Source organism: Octopus bimaculoides, chromosome 16 (genome assembly GCF_046866305.1).
Source record: "Octopus bimaculoides isolate indiv1 chromosome 16, ASM4686630v1, whole genome shotgun sequence".
In the NCBI taxonomy this organism is placed as follows: domain Eukaryota; kingdom Metazoa; phylum Mollusca; class Cephalopoda; order Octopoda; family Octopodidae; genus Octopus; species Octopus bimaculoides.
In genome coordinates, this window is record NC_142943.1 from 26,862,893 (window position 1) to 26,886,569 (window position 23,677).

The 23,677-nt window shown below is 35.7% G+C and overlaps 1 protein-coding gene and 1 long non-coding RNA gene across 9 annotated transcripts in view; one reads left to right on the plus strand and one right to left on the minus strand.

Annotated features, from left to right (window-relative positions):
- LOC106871768 (uncharacterized) overlaps positions 1-23,677 on the plus strand; it is a 1,221,261-nt gene that overhangs the window by 408,421 nt on the left and 789,163 nt on the right. For all 8 annotated transcript variants that reach the window (XR_016244689.1, XR_016244690.1, XM_089364843.1 and 5 more), the window contains exons 30-31: positions 4,309-4,346; positions 8,015-8,099. Coding sequence is in view for 6 of the 8 variants with exons in the window: in XM_089364843.1 (XP_089220969.1) it covers positions 4,309-4,346; positions 8,015-8,099 (123 nt within the window). In the remaining 2 variants the exon portion in view is untranslated. The remainder of the gene's footprint in view (positions 1-4,308; positions 4,347-8,014; positions 8,100-23,677) is intronic.
- Positions 1,122-16,840, minus strand: LOC128249694 (uncharacterized). The gene is made up of 3 exons (XR_008265811.2): positions 16,677-16,840; positions 8,241-8,316; positions 1,122-2,818 (listed from the first exon to the last, which is right to left on the minus strand). It is a non-coding gene; the product is annotated as an uncharacterized LOC128249694 (long non-coding RNA).

Below are 23,677 nucleotides of genomic sequence, written 5' to 3' on the forward strand. Positions count from 1 at the left end.
ATATTTTCTATCACTTCATGTTGTGAACCATAAATAAATTGCTTTTTTGCTTTTTTTCTTCTTGAGAAGATGAAAAGTAAAATGTCTTAGTTAAACATGTATATTAAATATCGTTTATAGTAAATTTTAATAATAATTTGAATGCTTGTAAAATATTTATTGCTTGTTTGTTAAACTTTTTCACCATTTTTTGGCATGGTGGGTTACTGGTTGTCGAAAGTTCACCCTGGGCAGGAATAGCGAGTGGAAAATCTATGCGCCTTGTGTATGTGTGTGTGCATACTTACTTGTCAGTATGGATATGAGGCTGCTGTGTACATCCATGTGCATGTATCTCTCTCTGTCTGTCTCTCTTTCTCTCTATATATATATGTATTTCCGTTTTTTTTCCTGTCTTGTTTTTTGTCCGCCATGACATTCCTCCATGGCACAGGTTTAATTTGTGTATACAAATTTAATTTGCGGTCCATGGGAAGAGCCATTTTAACGATGCGTCCTGCCCAACTCTTCGAAACGCCGGTATTAAAATGGGGGTAGCTGATGAAGGAAAATGTTCTCTATGTGGCTTGTGTGTTTTCTGTACTCTGGTTATTTTTATTTTCTTGTCTACATTTTGTTTGCAATGTCCTGTACCCAGATATGCACCTATATATACAGGTAGACGTAGGTATGCACATACCTGTACGTATATATGCATATACTCATTTATTATTTGTTTTATATATATATATATAGAGAGATATATATGCTTACTTGTTACCATGTATATATATGACGCTGCTGTGTGCGTGTATACTGGAGAAATATATTTATATGAAGTAGAGGGGAATAAGTGTGTAAGATTTAAGAAGTGTAGGTGTGTTTATATTTTCTTGTTACTAATGTATGCATATGAGTAAAATATGGGAATGTATGAGATGGCTTGTGTATGTATGATGTGGAACAAATGAGGTATTAAATGAAGAAGAGCTGAAAACTAAGATCATTGGGGAAAGAATCCTGGAGAGGAAAAAACAATATATATATATATACATATATATATATATATATATATATATATATATATATATATATATATATATGTAACTCTCGAACAAAAAGAATGAGTTCTCAGCACCGCATTGCTAGATAAAATTTCTTTATTTGTGTATACCATTAGTTTCATGCTAGAAAAAAATATCTTAACATCTTAAGAATTGTTCAAACAGATCGCATGAAGTAATGGTGTTCATCTTCATTTTCGATGTGCACACGAAAAATCTCAGGAATTCACGAATAACTCTCGCAGAGACAATAAGATTTCAAGGGGTCATACTCTTGAACGACAGCTTTTCAGTGATTATCTCCCTTCGTTTTAACTTCTGCGACAAAACTGTGTTGGATGATGAATTTGTTTGCATTATATTATATTCTGGATATATATAATGTTCATATGTTTCTTTGTTGAGGGAGTTCCTCATAGGGGCATGCATCTTCTATGCGTGAAGTTCGTATGTTGTATATATATTCAATGTTCCCGTTCAGAGAAACAAATTATCTTGGTGAGATTGGTGAAGTGGGTGATGCTTCCTGTTTGAAATATCTGAGTATAAAATATTGCTTGTGTATTTACGCTGTCACCTGTTGACTGGATGATATTTATCTGTTTAATAATACAGAGCTCACATTTGGTACCCTGCACTCTGTATTTTCTGGTTTTTGCAATAATACCCCATGTTATTTGGGGGTTGCTTAATTCTCCTGCTTTCAATGTCCATATCATATAGGATATGGTTGTCACATCTCTTTTGTTTGTGTCTCTGAATGACGCCAGGTGTGTGTGCGTGTGTGTATCTTTCCTTGATTGAGCTGCCGTCATTCCGAGGCACATCTTTGTTACTCCGTTGCGGTTCAGGATTTTGGCTAAGTATAAAAATTCTTTTTCCAGAGAGTTATTATTTAGAATACAATAGTTTCGTGATCTACAGTTACAGTATGTATTCATATATGTATGTATGCAAATTTGTATGTTTTGTTTTATGTATGTATTCTCATGCATATAGTTGCACATCTAGACATGCTCATATATACTTAAATGATAAACTTCTGGAAATATTTACAGTCTTCAGTTTCAGTAATGGCTTGGATCTGTAGTCTTCGAATCAGTTTTCTCCTTTCTGGTTTTGAGAGGCCAAATTTCTCAAGATTGGTTTATAGGCAGTGTGGTACTTATCCCAGTTCACCAATAATTATTGTTATAAACCTGAACTTATAATATGTCTAGAGTACCTGAAGATTTCACAATAGTTCAACGTAGGTATTCTCCTTTTAGCTTTATGCTAACATCCACTGGCCAGCTGATTTATATATCTGTACACAGTTTCCCTTCCGTATCCCAAATCATTATATCTGGCTTGTGGTGTTTACATTTTATTGAGGTTTTCACTGGGACGTTTTACCTATACACCTTTTCATTATGAGTGGCTATGGCGTCCACCATACTGCGGATTCTTATTTCTATGTCGTCAGCATTAGCCTCCTTGTAGCGAGAGTCATTGACATCCCTGGCGGATTGGAGAATGGACTAGCCGAACTCTTATAAAGAGTAGTGGTCGGTAGTAGTCAGAAAGAGCGTTTGGTAATCGTCTTGTTGATTGCTGTTGAACTGCTGTCTTTGTGTGGATCACGTGTGTTTTGCTGTCTTGCGTCGGTATTGTTCGACGTCTTCCCTCTTGTTTGATGAATGAACTTCATAGGTTCATACCTTCACAATGGAATACGAAGGTTGCAGTTCTTCTTCTTCAGACTTTACGTCATCTGAGGAAGTGCTGTTAAAAGTCTGAAGAGAAAAGACGAAGAAATGGAGGAGAAGAATTATGCAGAGGTGGTGACACGTGTGTCTGGAGGAGTTGAGTAGATTCAAAGAAATACTTAAAAGATTGGGGAACGACGTATAAGTGTCACCCCGAAAGAAGTCTTAAAAGATAAAAAGAAGGAAACCATTATTTACAGGACGTACTCAGCAGCAACAAGGAAAGCTGAAATCATGTCGAACGCTCAAGTCGAAAAGCATTAAAACCAATCTAGCAAGTGATTTCTTACCTTGCCAGAGGAAGAAAGTTTGGAACGGTGAAGGTGCAGTTCAGGGAGGTAGCTACTGCTAGGCTGCACTCGGCAACACCATTAAAAACGGATGAAATTTTGCTTCTACCTATATATCTTGGGAGGCGTGCTTCCAGGGTTAGGGTAGAAGATATACCTCAGAAATTGATGTAGCCTGGCTAGCAGCTACCATACTGCTGGGCACGGAAGAGAAGGTAATGGTCCTCCAGCCAATCAGAACGCCCCATAAGAACTGGCTAGGGCAGAGCCTAAATATGATAATTCAGGTTTCCCGGAAGACCTTGAAAACATGGTCAAGTCCATCACGGTTGAAGAGGTAATGCTCAGGGTCAGAGTAGAAGGTAGGATCCGGTGGTGCTGTAAATGCGGTCTGAAAGGTCACATTAGAGCGGATTGTCCTACGCCACCCGTGAAGACTAAAGAGAAACACGAGAGCAGGAAGGAAATCACGACTTCCCCACCGACAAAAACCAGTACCAGCGCTGAGGCAGAGGAGGTGAACGAGGAAAAGAACGGATGGGAAACGGCTGGAAAAAAAGAAGAAAACAGGAAAAAGGCACACTCTGTAAATGATGACCCCCATCCCACACTCACCCGACTCCCACCCACACGACTCCTACCCACACCCACTCTACCTCAACCACACCCTACAGACACCATCCCCTCCATGCCCCACCTGACACAAAGACAAGCACAAACTTCGCCACCCTTGCCCTGTGAGAAAAAATATGTTATACTGTACAACGGACAAAATGAAAAATTATATAATGAGATAGACTCGTGGGACAGAGCGATAAAAGTGAATACAATAGAAGTTAGTGGATTGCCGGAGTACTTTATTATATCTTTGTAAGTCTGACATGGCTTATAAGTTTTACACAAATGATTAAATTGGTTAATCAAAATTCTGATATTATTATGTTGCATTATTTCTATCCAGAAGATTTCTTTCATTCCAATCCCATCTCAAAACCAGTGTACCATGCTAAAAATTGTAAGATAAGACAAACTGAAATCATGTGTATCTATGTTAATAGTGATTAGATTATCTCCACCTGATAATCTTGGCTTTACTCGTGTCTTGTACTGTTTGTCTTCTCTATAATTTGTTGTAAATTTTGAGACTCTATGTTATAGAATTAATGTCAGATGTTGGAACTCCATCACTCCTTCAAACATTAAAATTGAATTTTTTTTTATTTTCAGGATGTAAAGAAATGGGTGCAGGAAAACATAAAATTTAGGTAATTGAAGAAATAAGTCCATAAATCTGATAAAATATAAATACATATATGGGAGGATTTCAGTTATACTATACAGTGAGTTGAAAAACTTTGGTCAACCAAGATTATCCAAGTAATGAGTAGACAAAAACTTCTGGGGATGTCAATAACCCCCAAAACAACAAGCAGTGAAGATAACTTTTAAAATTAATTGATTGTTGATTTACACAGAAGTCTTTTCACATAATATGTTGCAAATATACTAAGTTGCTACACTTCAAAAAACCTTACACCATTAGATCACTGGTATTATTTATCAATTGCAGAAAGGAATGAACAGAAGGCTCAAAAAATCAAAATTTTGTTGGCATTTGGTTGACAAAATGAGAATTCATCATTTCTGTACACTTAATTCTCGTATGACAGCTCTAGCATTAATAATTTTAACAATCAGACTCATTTTTTATTGGTGAAAGAAGTTAGATTTTATGATATCGATTTCTTTCTCTGTTACGTAAGGAACAGATTGATGTAAATCAACTCACTGGGAAATCCATAGTGTCTGCTAACGATACTTCTAACTATATTCATGCATACACAAAAAGAGAGAGAGAGAGAGAGAGAGAGAGAGAGAGAGAGAGAGAGAGAGAGAGAGTTTTACTCATTTTGGAATTCTACTTTCTGGCAAGAAACTTGACCAAAATTTGTGTGTTGAAACTAAAATGACTTCATGGATGATGAATGATAGCCACCACATCAAACATTTATTGTTATATTCACTATATTTATATTTTCGTATTTAATATTAAATATGAGTTAAGGCGTCGAGCTGGCAGAAACGTTAGCACGCCGGGTGAAATGCTTAGCGCTGAGTTCAAATTCCGCCGAGGTCGACTTTGCCTTTCATCTTTTCGGGGTCGATAAATTAAGTACCAGTTGCGTACTGGAGACGTTCTAATCGACTTTCCCCCTCCCCCAAAATTTTGGGCCCTCTGACTAGAGTAGAAAAGAATATTAAATATGAGTAAGCCTCAAAGGTTAAATCAAATGCATGCTTTTTGGAGGTTTGAAACGAACAACAAAATGTCTAGTTTTATTGTTTTTTAATAATTCAATAGATTCCAGTTTCCTCTGTTTCTGAATATGCTGAGGGGTAAGCAGCAATTAATGCATGAAATCCAATATATGAGAAAACGTAGTCTTTCTGTTTCGCAGCAAAAGGAATTCAAAGAAGCAAAAATATGAGAAATCTAAAACAAAGTCAGTATATTAAGCCATGCAGAAAAGGAAGCCAACAGAGAGAGAGAGAGAGAGAGAGAGAGAGAGAGAGAGTGGGTAAAGGGAGAGAGAAAATTAAGGGAAGGAGATGAGGATTATGTATGTCTTATTAAAGATGGTCATCATGATAATGGATACAGGAAGTGTTTGTAGGTATGGGATTTCTAGTAGAGGAGAGTGGTGATGGGTGGTTGATGTCTATGTGGAACTCAGGTGAAAAAGAAATAAGGAAAGAGTAAATAGCAACAGAGGTGTGTGGACAGATGTGCGTCACTATACAATATGTTTGTGTGAGAGAGTAAGTATAAGATTCAAGTAGTGTGAATATGTGTTTATGTGCACATGTTTGTCGTGGATGGAATATGAGGGAAGCAGTTGGATAAAACAGAAATAATCTTTAATTCCTGTGGGAGATAATACTTATGAAGTGACAGTTAAGCAGGAGTAAGGAGTTGAAAAGTGAAAGGGAAAATTTAGGGAAAATAGTCAATGGTTAATTCTGGCTGTGGATTGATGCCTTTAAAAGGAAAATCAATCATTGTCCACAAAGACATTTATTGGATGAATTGGGATATTGGAGAAATCTGTAAACTTCAACAGCATGTTGACCAACTCCATAAAAATGTGTGTGTGTGTATGTGCATATATGTGTGTGCGGGCACATATGAGTATGTGTGTATGTATGTGTAAATATTCACTGATAAATACATCCATTAATACACTGTGGATAAAGACGTGAGAGAAATTATTTACTAACTCTTATCTGGATGGAAAAAGAGTTTCTAATTTAAGCGCAGGACCAGCAATTTTTAAGGGAATGGTTAAATTAATATCATGAGCACCAGCACTTGACTGCTACTTTATTTTATCAAACACCAAGAGGATGAAAGACAAAGATGACCTAAGCAGGACTTGAACTCACAATGTTAAGTATCAAAAGTAATATACTCTAACAATTCTGCCAGCTCATCACCGTATTGCCATTGTTTTGTTTTAATTATGAGGAAATTTTAAATAATTGATAAGATTTATGAAAACAGATCTTTAGCTCAGTATCTGATACTAATTTGATGCGACCTTTGCATTTCCAGGCAACAGTCACTGACATGTTTTAGTACTTTATTTTAATGACTCCCCAATTCTAGAAAGAAAACAATGAAGGGTTGAGCAATGTAAAATTTAAACTCATTATATATACTTGAAGCTAATACCACATGGTATTTTTTCTGACCCTCTAATGATCTTGATGTTTACAAATTTTAATCTAATTGGATTTCCTCAGCAAAGCATAGCCTTCGTCGGCGCTGGTCTTTTTCTTACCACATAATTATTATTAATTAAGAACAGTTTTATCCATCATGTTCGTTAATGTTGGGAATATATATATTTTGCCAATCCAGGTAATATAAGGTAATGTTACATAACTATAATAATTATAAACATACTTTTTCAAATTTCATAGAAAATTTATGCTACTTCTCAAATTAAAAATATCTTTGAAATTAAAATATAAAATTTAAATAGATTTTTCTGATTTGTATATTTGTAATAAGTATATGCTATCAATAATGATAATACTGTTTATATATCGAATAATTACATTAGTAATAATATCTGATAGAGTTAACAGTGACAAATACACACTCCCAATATTACCTTTCGTATGACTGTAGTTGTCTAGTAAGCAAGGGAAATAAATCCAATAAGATCAACATTATATTTCTTTGGGCGACAGACAAATGCAAAGAGGGGAACAAAGAAAGGGAGAGATATATATAGAGAGATAAAAGGAGAAACACTACCGGACATCTCATGCAGTTTCTTTTCATATCTACTTAATTCAATTTTTGTATTGTTAGTGTGGGGGCCTAGTCAAATGGACACAAGAGATATGTGTATCAGTGGTACCTGGATACGGTGGAAAGAGAGCAACCAGCTCTGTGGAGCAGAGACTATTGTAGTAGTGGTAAAAAAACGCAAAGAGAGGACACAGCACATCTATAGGTCAGAATTTAGTGTGTTTTAGTAAGTGACTTCATGCCAGTTAGATCAGTCACCTTTTTTCTTTCTTGATGTGGTCTTATGATACCTGCGTGTGTAACAGCAGCACCATTCCAGATGTGGAATCACTATTCCCCTGTGTGCCTCATTTTTCCTCCATTTACTTCTGATGACAAAATATATCTTGTTTTGCCTTTTCAGTTTATTTAAAATTAATCATTATTTTATTCAACTAAATTAAAAGATATCAATCTTTTTCTGTTTATGAATTTATGCCTCTATATCTGTGAATATTTGTATTTTTCATTAGTGTTGTTCTTTATCTCTTGATTTTGTTATTTTCCCTTTTCTACCTTTCCCATCACAACTTTACTTCAGTTGTTCATTTGATTTTTGTTTGTCTTTGATAGAAACACTGGAGATGAAGAGGCATTAAATCCCTGTGATGCATTTGGTGAGGTAAAGTTTGTAGAACATGATCAGAAAATTGCAAAGGTAATTGTTTTAATGCTTTTTAATATTCTTATTGATAATATTTGCCTGTAGAAATTTTACTGAATAATCAGTTCATGATTTCGGCAATGTATTTGTATAGCAGCAATGTCTTGAATGCTTTTTGTGAATGATTTTACATACCTATTCTTTTGTTGTACAGTTACCTCTTATTTTTCATATTGATGTGTATGAATTGTTAGTAATACACTTAGTGATTCTGAAAAGAAAGAAGCATAAAAGAGCTATCATTAAAGCGTATTATATGTGGTGATTGTATGGAAGAAAGGTCTTCTCAACATGGACTCAACAGAGGATCTAGTCTTTCTAGTTGGCAGCAGTATGATAAAGCACTGAAGAATATAAATGTAGGAGAATCTCCATGAACCATTAGGAACGATTGTTATAATGTTTAACATACTTGGCTGTATGTTATATGGCTTTGTTACTTCTATAGTGAATCAGATTATAGATGAAGGTGGTATACCCAGTGACTGACATTACAGCATTACAGCCAACTGTTACAATGTTAATGCAGATGCTAGAGAAAGGTAAATATACAGAAGTATCAAATTGCTGGACATCATCATCATCATCATCATCATCGTTTAACGTCCGCTTTCCATGCTAGCATGGGTTGGACGATTTGACTGAGGACTGGTGAAACCGGATGGCAACACCAGGCTCCAGTCTGATTTGGCAGAGTTTCTACAGCTGGATGCCCTTCCTAACGCCAACCACTCAGAGAGTGTAGTGGGTGCTTTTACGTGTCACCTGCACGAAAACGGCCACGCTCGAAATGGTGTCTTTTATGTGCCACCCGCACAAGCCAGTCCAGGGGCACTGGCAACGATCTCGCTCGAAAATCCTACAGGAGCCAGTCAGGCGGTACTGGCAACGGCCACGCTCAAAATGGTGCATCTCATGTGCCACCCGCACAAGAACCAGTCCAGGGGCACTGGCAACGATCTTACTTGGCTTGCCGGGTCTTCTCACGCAAGGGCACAAAATTTATGGAAACAACAAAGGATCAAGTTATGAGAGGAAAAGTTAGACTAGATGAGATATAGTTTGGTTTGGTTTTATGCTATAGACAAGTATTTAAAAAGCCCTGTTTTGGGTGAGGTAACTGCAAGAGAAGTTTTTGGATAAAATCAAGCTGCTGTCATTTGCGTTCAGTGACCTGTAAAAAAACCTTTGACAGAGTTCCTTACTTTCTGATCTGGTAGTCACAGAGGAAGCTAGCAGTAGATAGCCATACAAACCATGTACAGAGGTGCTGTTAGAAATCCCATACAGTGTAATTAGTGCAAACTATAGAAACACAAGTCTTGTAAAAGTAGCACAGTGTAAATATTTAATGAAGATCAAAACAAATATATATGACTGAAAATTTAGTCATTTTAATAAAAACTCAGCATGACTAAACTTTCAATCATGGATATTTCTTCAGTGAACATTTAGACTTATGTTATAGTCTGGCTCTGTGAAACCCATTGGAATTTTTGTGGACATCCGAAAATTCGATCGTTTATATAAGCTTTTCCGAATTTCACCGTGTACATATAAACTTACCCAAACCCTTTATTTATTTATTTTTACCACTGATATGCAAAAAATTGTTGAATCACCTTGATATTTGAATAAACATATTACAAAATTTTGAAACACCTACACAATTTGAGATTTAGATGCATTTTCAAACACCAAAACAAATTCTCTCATATATATATATATATATGTATGTGTGTGTGTGTGTGTGTGTGTGTGTGTGTGTGTGTGTGTAACTTTCCCCAGAACATTCTTATTCTAGCAGATATGCTCACGGAGTATCCACCCCCGTTACTATCTTGCTTAGTCACATAGGTAACGGAAGCCATCAACTAATTCTAGTTTTTTTCCCTGGCATGTGATGGAATCTGTTTTCTGTCCATTTTCGTTGTTTATTGCACCTGTGCAGCTTCCACAGACAAAAAACTATCTTCCCAGGTAAGTTTCCTTTGATATTACTGCACCTCTTGTGTCCGGGTTCAGTCCCATTGCGTGGCGCCTTGGGCAAGTATCTTCAGCTATGGCCTCGGTCCAACTAAAACCTGAAAGGAGCTTTGAAAGAAGCCCGTCGTATATATATATATATATATATATATATATATATATATATATATATGCGAGTAGAAATAAATACAAAAAAGGTGGTTTTTTTTTGTATGATTGTGTATAGAGGAATATATTATTTTGTTTAAAAGAGTTCCAACACTGTCTGTTTTTTATGTTTTATTTATATTCCTGCAGAACTAATGTGGGGTATAGAATATGGAATATACAATATATAATATAATATACAATGTACAATATAAAATAAAATAAAATAAAAATGGATGGCACCATGAAAGAAAGTATTGAATGTAGATGAAATATTGAGTGTTCAATATAAAGGATCAAATATATAAATATAAATATATAAAGGCGACTCGAGTTTCAGGGCTATTCCCCTTCGTCATGGCCGTAAAAATATAGAGATGCCTATAATAGGACATCTAACCCGCTAGAAAGAGCAGCAAAAAACTCTATACGACAAAAATAGGGATAATTTCGAAAGAGAATGAAAAATAAAAACATTTTTACCAGTCTATACTCTGTACCATGGTTTCAAGCTATTTAGCAAGATAAAAATATATCTAACTCGAGGGCTTTCGTCAGCAGAGTTCTGGAGTAGCGTGTAAGAACCTGACTTGAGTTTACATGCTTAATTTCTCAAAAATTAACCGCACATGTGCGCATTAACTAATCGGCAGTAAATATTATATTATATATATATATATATATATATATATATATATATATATATATATAACCTCCTCCAGCTGGCCATTGACACACTTTCTGTGTCCTATCAGTATTTGCAAAGGGAAGGCATCTTTCCCATCTCCAACCTGATATGATACACACGGACCCGAGTTTCTGGGTATTGACCCGCCTTCAGCGTGTGACAATCACCGGTTGTCGATGTGAAGTGGTTCCCAATGCAAATATATATATCCTTTTTCCAGTGATGAAAAGTCACTGATCACGAAAAAGTGTAAATAACTGTACATACCGTACAAAGCAGGTTCACACGTCTACATACAAATATTTGAACGTATAGACCCAAGATAATTCAATTTTGAATCCCATCAAGACAGCCAACATGTATATTATAAGAATAGTCAAGCAGTAAATGCTCTTCCGGTCAGGAGTAAAAATAATTAAATCATTTTATTTTATTTATTAATTCATAATAGAATATAAGGATAAAAAGCACATTAATGATTGTTATCATGTAGTCAGAATGCTATAAAAATTTATAGGCAATTTATACATTAAATTAATAATATATATAAATATAATTCTAGTAAGGGGGCAAGGGCCATGTGCATATTAACCTGGAGTCTTTGGTAGATTTTTGAAGTTATCGGCACTTCAAGCATACTGGAGAGAAGTCGTTTTTGCCCTTGCTCCCTTGAAAGAAATGAAGCTAGTATGATCCGCTGGATGTGTTATGTCAGTGTGCATACACGACAGAGTGTAAGCGTCCTGAGAGAAAAGTTGGGACATAAGAAGCATCAAATGTGGTGTGCAAGAGAGACGACTGCGCTGGTATTTGTCATGTGTTACGTATGGATGAGGGTAGCTGTGTGAGAAAGTGCCACACCTTAACAGTGGAACAGTGCCACACCCTAACATCCAATAAGTCCTCTTCCTCCTACCAGTTTTCCGCGCATTGAGAATTAGTTCTTATCTATTCATATCCTCGCTCAAGTCTCGAATCCCATTTCCTCTCCCAAACACAAGCCTGCACACCTTACCTCTTTTGAGTCTGAGCACTAGCACAATGCATTGAATATAGCCTAAATGGTTTTGCAGTCAACTCGACGCTCCTTAGATGACCAACAACTTCCTCGTTAATTCAGAAGCATTTCTCCAGAGGCCATAAGTACTATTTTATATCGCCGTGGACGATATATGATGTGTGTGTGTGTAAGTGCGTATCACAGTACCCAATATATAAGTATAACAATACGCAATGTAACAAGAGTTGGTTATCTTATTATAACCGTTCGCATAATAACAATCCAGCACTACAACGCAGAATCAATAACGAGACTAACGCTCCCACAGTTCGACCTCAACTGTCTACTGGCCCATCTACTTATACGACTCATCCAGTCCACTGACAGCCAGGTGCGGGGATGCTAGTTTACTCCACAATATCTCCCCTATTAAACTATACATTTCTCGAAGACTGTGGGTATACAGATTTATATGTACATTTTATATTCCTTCCCCACAACTTCCCTTTTAAAAAAATACCACCTTCAGACGGAGTTCAATACTTTTACCTCTTTGGGCCAAACATTAAAGGCTCTGTAAAATTTCTACTTTCTAGTTCTACGCCGAACGGTTGTATGAGTTTTATCTGGAAATAATACTTCAAACATAGCGTACATAAAATCCATTGGTTCTTCAATACTTTTATTATTATTCTCGGTGTATCTTTGTTTCAACTGGTTCGCATCTTTTTTGAAATCGAACCATTGTCTTTTGACTTTTTTTACTGTATAGATCATTTGTTCAATTCTATTACAAATAAAACCGTCCTCCCATGATAGTTTTCCATATCTGTATGGAAACTTAGCAATTTTTCGGCGTAGCACTTTTCTCATTATTGTTATTTCAAGCTTTTTTTCTCTGCTTGACAGCAATTTCTCAGATATGGACTTCATCTTTCTCGTGAACATTAGTTTGGCTGGAGATTTACCTGATGGTGCATTTAGGTTTGGAGTTACTCGATATACCCTCAGAAATTTTATTAATGCAAGGTCATCAGTCCTTCCGATGTTCGCTTTCCTTAACGCCCTATTGAACGTGTCCATGAACCGTTCTGCCTGAACATTTCACCGTGGGTGATATGGTGGCGGGTTTATATGACCAATTTGGAACATCTGGCAGAAATATGTACGATATTGAGCAAATATCTCACTGAAGGATGTCTAAATTTACATACTTCCGACTATTTTGTGTAACTATCCACTACTACAAGAATATAGTTTCCATATAGTTGACTTGCAAAGTCTGTGTCTCAGTCTTTGGCGATGACTGATATCTTACAGTAGGTAACTTTGTTGTTCGAGCACAGCCTCTGCAGTATCTTACAAGATTTTCGATATCGTTATCCATTTTCGGCTAATACACATAGTTTCTCATAAGTGCCCAACGTGAAAATGTTTCGGAATTTTTCTTTGTAGTATAAATGGTACTACAATCCTCTGTACATACATTAGAAATATAGTCAATAAGAAGCGATAAAATGGTCAGTTTGCAGGCAAAAACCAAATTTTCCTATGGTGAGATCCCATCGAATTTTTCTTTCATACAATTTCCTTAAATAAGTAATTACGAGGGAGTATGAGTGCAGTACTTAAAATGAATATCAACGTATTTTTCGCATTTATATGCCTTCCAGAAATTTTGTTTTCTTATGTTGATAAGTCTTTGCCATATCTTCCAAATCTCTTTTTTTTTTCAGTGTTCGTTTTCTAACCTTCTTTTGTGCAGTCCTAACATCTAAAATGGTTGTGATAGGCTTCTTCTTGTAGCTTCTGTAGCTGTTTGTACAATTTCAAATAAATTCTTAATTTCGGAGTTTATGTGTTTACTTACTCGTTTTCCATCTGTAGACAGTTTCTCTATTTCCTTCAAGATGCAGGTTTGTGTGTTAAACACCGATATTATAAGTGTTGATAATCTCGATGATATTTCCTTGAGAATTGTTTCTGATGTTGCTAAATTCGTTTGCTGCCTTCCAGACATGTTGGCTTATACACAATAGAAATATTGATACATATTCGAGTTTGTATGATTGTGTGTATAACGATGAAATTCCAACTTAGTCTGATCCTCACGTTTTATTATTTGCAAGTTTTACAATTTTACAGTTTTACTATTTTACAATATTGAAATAAACTAGTACTTTCTTGCATTAGGTAATCATCAGGTCTGTGTATTGACAGTCGTATTCCAAAATTGGCAACTGTAGCGAAATGGTGTGCTATATCGTTTAAATACTCTCCGATAGATTCCAGAATACTGAATTTTACAAACTGTATTCAACATCTCTATAAAATTGACCATGCATTCTTTTCGTTACCCACCTATTTTCAGTTTCATTCGTTTTCGATTTCTTGCATAGTGCTTTATCTTTGCAATCTTTCATCGTACACAAGCCTGACCTTCTTGTAGCGGTTCTGTGGCATGCTATGTTGTTTTCTTCTGCTATAATGCTGTGTTTGCATCCAATAAGTCCTCTTCCCCCTCTTTTTCTTGCTACATACAGTCTGTCTTTGTCACTTTTTGGGTGGAGTGCTTCATATCTAGTTAGCAACTTCCTTGTCTTTCTGTCTAAGCTGTTTAGCTACTGTCCATGCGATTACCCTTGTTCATTATTATTATTATTATCATTATTATTATTATTATCATTTATTATTATTATTATTATTATTATCATTTATCATTATTATTATTATTATCATTTATCATTATTATTATTATTATCATTTATTATTATTATTATTATTATTATCATTTATTATTATTATTATTATCATTTATTATTATTATTATTATTATTATCAAAACCACAAAATATCTTGTGAAATATAACTACACGTGGTTTTCTGGTCAACATATCAATTTACATTTCTACTTTTGAAGCTGGCAAGAAAAGCAAAAAAGGTTTTTAACAACTATGTTCGCTGTAATTGATGTATGAACGAGCACATGCATACAGAAAAAGACAAGAGTAATCAAAGGGTGATATTTAACTGCACAAGAAATATAATCAATTCTCTTTGAGTATCAAAAATTAGAAAAACCAACACTGGAATAGGTTGTGTTGTATCCAGTCGTTTAGCCTTAATTTCCAACATGATGTATTGAAGTATTTTGCAAAATGAGGTCATGAATAAAAAATCTCGCCTGAAACGTTAATATATTCTCTGGAGTTTTTCACTTTTTTAAAGATAGTTTTTCCAGCGCGCCTACGAAACTTTACTTTGGTCTATTGATGTAAGTTTTGATCTTAGTGAGGATCTTACATTTGATGTTGTAGATGATGTTCTCCTCTTGAAGTTCGCAAATTAATGCCGAGAGGTTGTAGCATGTCTCTTCAGTGGGTGTTTATTGGAAGAAAGATGGATTTTGTATCAAAATTTAATATTTTTTCCTTCCGCGGAACCTTTATAATGTATAGGCTTTGTCACGCCATTATCATATTTTGCCAGTATGCTCGTTGGAAAAACTGTCGTATTTCCTTCAAATTACTGCAACAAGCTGTCACACACACACATACACACACACACGCACGCACACACACACACTCACATACACGCACACAAGCAAACTCACATACACTCATTACAATGCAAATGTGAAGACCTACGTTGATGAGATTTTGCGACAGTTGGATTTGAATGAGAACGCACACAAATACTGAATGAAATGTTTCTGTAAGTTAGCGGTTCCTTTGGTTCACACTATCAAAATGTTCATCATTTTGCATAGAGGTATTGATAAGCAAAATGAGTTCGCTTTGTAGATTCTATTAAATTTTGAAAAGGAAATGTATTTTAGTAAATACAGACATTATAATCATACAATGTGCCAACAAGCTTTGGGAGATTGCACGTGTATATATATAAATATATATATATATACAATTCGTAAATAAATAAATATTCAAAAATATTTATATAGCTATTATTCTTAATTATTATTGGTAAAATAAATAACAACAACAATAATATAAGTGGCCAACAAGCAAAAGGAAATAAATGGAATATCCAAAATTGTATAGGGCACACGAAGTGTCGACATTGCTGTAAACATCAGAGTCGAAAAATCCTATAAAAAGAACCCCAACAATCACTGGAAATACAAACACAACTGGTATATAGTGAGACCTGTTAATGATAATTAAGGCAGATAGACTCTCAAAATTTGAAATCAATTGATCTAGGGATATCTATTTCCTCATTCTGCGGTTTTCTGCTGAAATATGCACATTTCTTTGCTCATCGCCCGATTTCTGCTGTGCTTGTATTTCCAGTGGTTTGTGTTTTTTTTTATAGGATTTTTCGACTTTGATTTTACAGCAATGTTGGCACATAATTACAAATTAATTTTGAAATTTTATATATATATATATATATATATATATATATATATATATATATATATCCATACATACATATATGTATATATATATCCATATATTTAAAATTTATTAATGAGGGTAGAAATTGATATTAATCAATTAAAACCAGTGGTCTAGCATATTAAAAAAAATCCGAAGATTAAAATTATATTACGTACAAAAATAAGAGGAATGACCAGCAAATGTGGATTCCTAAATGCTAGAAATAGATGCCGAATCATCTAACCACGAAAAAAATGTTCTCAGTAGAAAATTTAGCGACACAACAGACTGTAAGCGAGCAAGACAAATGAAAAAATACTAAATCAAAAAACGATTAACCTACGTACCATGGTTTCACCTGTTAAAATTTACATAAGTAAATATCTGCAGGATCGTCAGGGTAAGTTTGTCTCTTTGAGATGCAATACACAGAACTAGACACAAGCCATCCACCCGTAAGTGAACACGTGTAGAGTTCTGCGATTACATTCAGCGTATCCTATCAAATGTCTTCAAATCTGGCGCGCTAAGTCCGGAAATAATTCTGCAGTTAATTAATTTCTGCAGCTAATTTAACTGGTTAGAGAACATATATTATTTATTTAAAATTTATTAATGAGGGTAGAAATTGATATTAATCAATTAAAACCAGTGGTCTAGCATATTAAAAAAATTCCGAAGATTAAAATTATATTACATACAAAAATAAGAGGAATGACCAGCAAATGTGGATTCTTAAATGCTAGAAATAGATGCCGAATCATCTAACCACGAAAAAAATGTTCTCAGTAGAAAATTTAGCGACACAACAGACTGTAAACGAGCAAGACAAATGAAAAAATACTAAATTAAAAAACGATTAACCTACGTACCATGGTAAATTATTTTTATTATGTATGTTATTATTGCTATTACTAAGAAATATGTGATGAATGGATTTGGGTCAATCAGATTTATCCTCCACATACGTGCTATATTCAAGTGTATTGTCAATATTATCCACGCTATTATTGTTAAGATTAGCCACATAAGAAGTATTGGAAATAGAGAGTATAGATATGCCAGTAGCATGAGAGTTGGCTTCATCTGGCGCTGTTGGTATTGTTGTAGGTGTAATATTTATTGTTATTATTATTATTAATTTTATTGCGGCGAGCAGACAGAATTGTTAGCTTGGTGAAATGCTTAGCGGTGTTTCACCCGTCGCTGCGTGTTGAGTTCAAATTCCGCCGAGCTTGACTTTGCTTTTCATCCTTTCGGGGTCAATAAATTAAGTACCAGTTAAGTACTGAGGCCGATGTTTTTTACTATCCCATCCCCTCAAATTCCATGCCTTGTGGCTATAGTAGAGAGGTTTATTATTATTGATTTGACTCAGTTTCTGTTTTATTCCTGGCAGGGTTTATGTGAGTAGCGGGTTACGACCTGTAGCATTAGGTATCCACTAGCTTTCAATAGTCTTTCAAGTGCTTAAAACACTCAAGGTAATATCTCCTGTCTCTAAGAGGCAAAAGTTCTGTAGAAGCTCTACTGGACATTCTATTCTAATCTCCTACAACCATTTGTCTGTATCTTTGCTTACAGTTCTGAATGAACCAATCATTATAGGCACAACTTTTACACTTTTCATATTCCAAATTCTTGTAATTTCTAATTTTAAGAGTTATATTTTTGTGATTTTCAACTTCTTTCTTTACGATCCTGGAATCAAACGTACATGACGGATCAATTAGTAAGCAACTTCGCTTTTCTTTGCTTATTATTGTTATGTCCGGTCAATTATTTTCTAGCTTCTTGGCTGTTTGAATTGGAAAGTCCCACAAAATCTTACTGTTCTATTACTCCAATACTCTTTCAACCCATCGTTCGTACCATGTGTCCCCAACTTCAAATACCCGTTTATGGCAAAGCTTCCAGTGTAAAACTTTTACTACTTGGTCGTGCCTCCATTTCGTATATTCTTCGTGTCCGAACTTGGGTAATTCTGTGACAATGTCTCCATCGAAGTTCCACAAACTCCATATTTTACTGACACATTCTCCCCACATAAATTTGCCCTCAAGCTGTTTGCTTTTCTTGTTTGATCCTGAGTTGCTACAATTAGGCTCTCTTTTTTCCTTTTCTGATTACCCTTTTTTCACCAAACTCAGGATTTTGTTCCACTTACATCTGCAGTGGCTCTCCAAAATTGACCTTCGTGAGGTTTCTCTTCAATCTGTCAAACGTGCTCACTTTGAATTTCATTCTTATCCTTTTTTCCTATTCCACATTTGATCACCAGTTCCTTATTCACTTCCGTTATTAATTTCTCTGTGCTTTTCTTTTATACACACTCTCCCACAACAATTAATTCTCTACCAATCAGATCTCTCTTCAGGTACAGCTGGTTGGTGTCAGTTTTCGTATGGCGGGCTCCATACATTGTCAATAGTTATCTAGTTTTTTTCTGTCAAGTTTTATCATCATTAATATTCAGCAATTTTACTTTCATCATGTGCTTCTACTGCACAATCGAGCGTAACTCTATGTACCTTGGGGATGTGCTGGGTTTTGTTGTGGTGCTCATATTTTCACTGTATTGAAAGTGCTTTACGTAGGTTGTGTGCAGTGCCCAGTAGTGCAATTTTCTGTATGTCATATATATTTGTAAGTCCTGGTGTTTTGGTTATGTATTTATCCGAATGTTGTTTCTCATACCTAATGCACCTACTATTATAGGAATTGTTTCTGTTTTTAGGCTCCACATTCGAGTTACCTCTATTTCCAGATCTTTGTACTTTGAGGGTTTTCCGTTTCTTTTAGAGAAACGTCATCTGTTGGTATCGATTGGAATGCATTGTTTTGTTCTTGGTGATCTCTAACAACTATATCTGGCTTATTGACCTTAATTTCTCTGTGTATTGGCATATCCCAGTGTACGGTTGGTTAATCATTTTCTGAGACCTTTTCTGGGGTTTGTTTATACCATCTTTTTCTGTTTTTATTCCATAGTGTTGTCATGCCTTCCAGTGTATATAAGTTCCAACTCTGTCATGTCTGTGAATAGATTCCTTCTCAGCCAGGACTTGGCAGCCAGAGACAATATGATTTATTGTTTCTTCTCCATCACCACATATTTCTGTAGTTACTTGTATTTTGGGATTTCATGTTTTTGGTGATTTCTGGTGGGAAGGCTTTGATCTTGTGCTGTAATTTTAAAAAATTGTATCCTGAACTTTTTAACTATTGTTGAGATTTTGCTTTGTCTATGTCTGTCTTGTTTAGCTTAACCCAATATTTCCCATGTAGGAGCTTTTCTTGCCATCGTTTTGTCACGATACGCTGTTGTTTCAGTTTGGGTTTGGACCTCAATTGTTTTATAGCTTTTGATTTTTTTTCTTTTTTCTTCAAAGTGGTCAGGTAATGTAATGACTTCTTTCTTGTATTTTTCAGCTTCCTTAAAAACACAAAACTATTTGTACCAATCCTCCTTTCTGAATTAAGTATTTCTGTAATCCTATGGTGGTTATTTTATAATAGATTTCTAGTTCTATAAGGCCTCTACAACCTTCAATACGTTGTATATAAAACCTTTCTATGTCAGAACTTGGATGGTGCATCCTAAATCCCTTCATTATTTTTCTTGTTTACCTGTCTAGTTTAGTTAGTTCATTTAGAGTCCATATTGTAGCAGTAACTTATGAGTGAGTCGGCTAAAATGTTTATACCTATTATCTTGATTTTGCCATTGAACTCTGTTTTCAGTATTAATCTAACATGACTATAGTATTCCTTTTTTATATTGTCTTTCATTTATATGTGTTTTATTGTATCTGGTTCATTGATTCCTATGTATTTGCATGTTTGGTTGCGGTTTAATTTTCTTATTTCATTTGCTTTATCTACTGTGATGTTGTTACTCTTAACTAGATTCCCTCTTTTCAAGGTTGCTTTGGCACATTTTTCTAAGCCAAATTTCATGTATATTTCTTTGCCAAGAAATATACATGCATTGTCTGTAATGATGTTTCCAGTTGTTTGATATTTGCAGCATGCAGTTTTAGATCATCCATATTCAAGAGATGGTTGATTGTTTGCTGTAACAATTGTATCCACATCCAGTTCTGCTTACCATGTCAGATTATGGTGTCAGTTCCAAGTATTAAAAGGAATAGAGAGAGTGTGTCTCCCAGGAATATTCTTCTTTTAATGAGGGTGGCTTTGGTTTTTATGAGTTTCTGTTTTGTCTGAAGCAGTAGCATTGTTTCCCATTTATTCATGGAATGCTTTATATATTTTATGATTATTGGTGTTACCTTATTCATGGCTAGTACTTCTAGGGTTCATGTGTGGGGAATACTATCAAAAGCCTTTCGATAATCGAGCCAAGCCATGCTTAGCACCTCCAATTTCTTTCGACTCTCTTCAGTTATGACTTTATTGATCAATAGTTGATCTATAAATCCGCATGAGCCCTTTCAGCATCCTTTCGGTTCTTCTGGAAACAAGGTGTTTTCTTCCAGATGTTTGCCCATTCTCTGTAATATTATTGCAGTAAAGGCTTTATAAATTGTAGGGAGACAAGTTATCGGTCTGCAGTTTTGTGGTCAGAAAAATGGCTATTATAACTTGCACGTCCCAGGCTTTTGTGATGATTCTCCTTTACATGAGTAAAATGTTGACTCGAATTCGAGTCAAGAAGGTACTTATTCAACTTGATCTGGCGTGCGTTTTAGCCATTCTTGAGGAGTATGGGAAGATTGTGGAGGTGAAATCTACCATACAACTTAAAAGGACTGGAATATTTATGGAATTCCAGATACTAGTTTCCCCAAAGTAAATAAATCGCATTCCGATTTTTTCTGTTTCGGTGAATGCGAATAGATGCCTGTTTATATTGAAGGTAAAGAATCGAATTATTTTGTGTGTAGCAATACGAACCACCCAAAGCCTTTTGCTCCGTGTTGGAACAAGCAAGGTCTCCACACAAGGTGTGCACAATATTACTACATTACATCTGCCTCTTTTCTCCGATTCAAGCCTCACAAAAGCAAAGCGCAAAGACGTCTTTGACATCGCACCAAAAGGCCTTTGTCTGGGACAGGAGAAAAACTGAATTTCAAGCAAAGAGTGACTGGCCCAAAGTGAAAACCCTAAGAGATGACAATAAAAACAAAATCCATCACAACACCAATTTAAAAACAAATCGACACCAACATCAACACCTTCATCAAAAGGAAACCCATTTTTATAAAGACCTTCGCATTCACAAAAAAAAACATGAAAACAAAAAGAAACATCAGAAAAACAAAACAGTGACACTCTCGAGTATGTACTTCTTTCATTAACTTCACTGTTGTTCAGAAGAGCAACATGGAATTGATTGAGGAAGTATTTAATAACAAAAGCATTGTAACAAGTGGGGAAAGCTGTGCAGAACACCTCCCAAAAACGCCATCGAACAGGATGTTAATCCAAACAGATACGGGTTCATATCTGGATTTGAAATACGAATTCCACCAGGACACTGCAGGGTTTAGTAACTAGCCTCCAAAAACATTTCTAGAAAAACCCTTCCATCCTCACCCCTCGACCAAAAAGAAGACTGTTTCAACAGTGATCCATTGAAGACCAAGGTACGGAACTCTATTTTATGTTCTCTAAGTTAAATGGCTACACTTATAGTTAGCTGTATAAATGTTGGGGAGTTACATTCAATCTGGACGCAAGGTCACCTGCACAACGATTTCAGGTCCCTACATTTAGACGAATCACCATCAGTGAGACAGACAAGAAGTCCCGGGAATCATGCTCTAACATTCAGTTTCAAAGAATACTAGATATTATCATCTTGTGGATGATGGGAGCGGGTGGTGGTGTAGATGTGGCACTCCAGAAATTCTAAGGTCTCAAAGTAAGAACAGTCTTCTTGTATCCGACAGTATGTTGGTTGTGTTAGACGTATACGACAGCAAAAGTGGTGCCTTTAGATTGGTATGTGCTGACAGAGGCAGGAAGGCTACACTTTGTCAGGGGTCTAGAAACATTCCTGGGAATGTCTCGCACTTTGGCGCTAGTGAATGACTGCAATAGTATTTTGGACGCGCGAAAGGATTGTGTAGATCTTGTACAAAGAAGAGGGTGCAAACGCCTTGAAAGCCTGCTAGAATCCTCCAGCTGTCAGGCAGGTATCGGCTGGATTTCCCTGATGTACCAGTGCATATATGGAGCAGCCACAATAGGTTATCCAAATCGTATCTAGATAGAATATTTGTTAGATCATCAGATAAGAATAGTATAGGTTGTTAACAATTGAAATTGGTTGCCTACACAGACCACAAATTTGCGATCTGCAGTCAATTTGGATAGAACTTGTAGTCAGGGGCCCCGTTACTGGAAGTTAAACGCGTCCTTTCCGGTACGCAATGACTACAGGAACCGGATTGGCGAACTAGTTAAGCAGCAGTTGATGAGGGTAATCTTTAGCAACTGGTGGTTGATCGTCCTGAAGAGGGCGATTAGAGCAGAATCGATAGCGTTTAGCAAAGCGTTAGCTATAGAGAGAAATAGATTACAGGAGAACTAGTTAGAAAATTAGAAGATACGATTAATAAAGACATCGCAACTCACGTGTTAGCGGCGAGAATGTCCCTTGGTGACTTTTGAATTGAAACACGACGGATGCATAGTCAAACCTGAGGCCTGTGCGTTAAGAGCATAACAGAACTAATGGTTTCTGATGGAGCTGAACGATGGCGACGCCCCGTGGTAACTATACTACGATCGGGTCTTTGATAGGTCGGGGCGGGTGCGTGTTACTGGGTTTTGAGCAGATGTGTGCAGTTTTTCAACAGCACTTCCTGCAACTGTTTGGGGAAGCCGGTGGGTCAATGATGATGGCGGAGTTTAGCTCGTAACTAGACCCAAAGAATTTGGGTGGGGATAAAAGTCAAGAAAGTCCGATAAGGACCAGGATGAAATAAAGCAGATGTCATACCTTGAATCTAGGCTATTAACAGGAGTAAAGGGAAAAAAGCTTAATAAAGTAGACGTAAGAGAAATAATAGCCAAAGAAGAGTAGATGTGGGTAGTCAAATTTTGTCGTTGCAGTTTGCTATCCACTAAGGAAAGATAAAATGCTAGAAAGAGGTGCGGAACTGTAAGGGGGGGATTTAAAATTTAAGAATTAAGATTTACAACGATAATATAAGACATGTGGCATAATGTAATGCAAATAGAGGTTAAAAAATAAAGATAGGAAGTTGATAATAATAGGATAAAATAAGCTAAAGTAAGGGATAAGAGTAAATAAATAATTTAAATTGAAAAATTACCAATCAAAGCTTTCGAATGAGATCGACACTTAGAA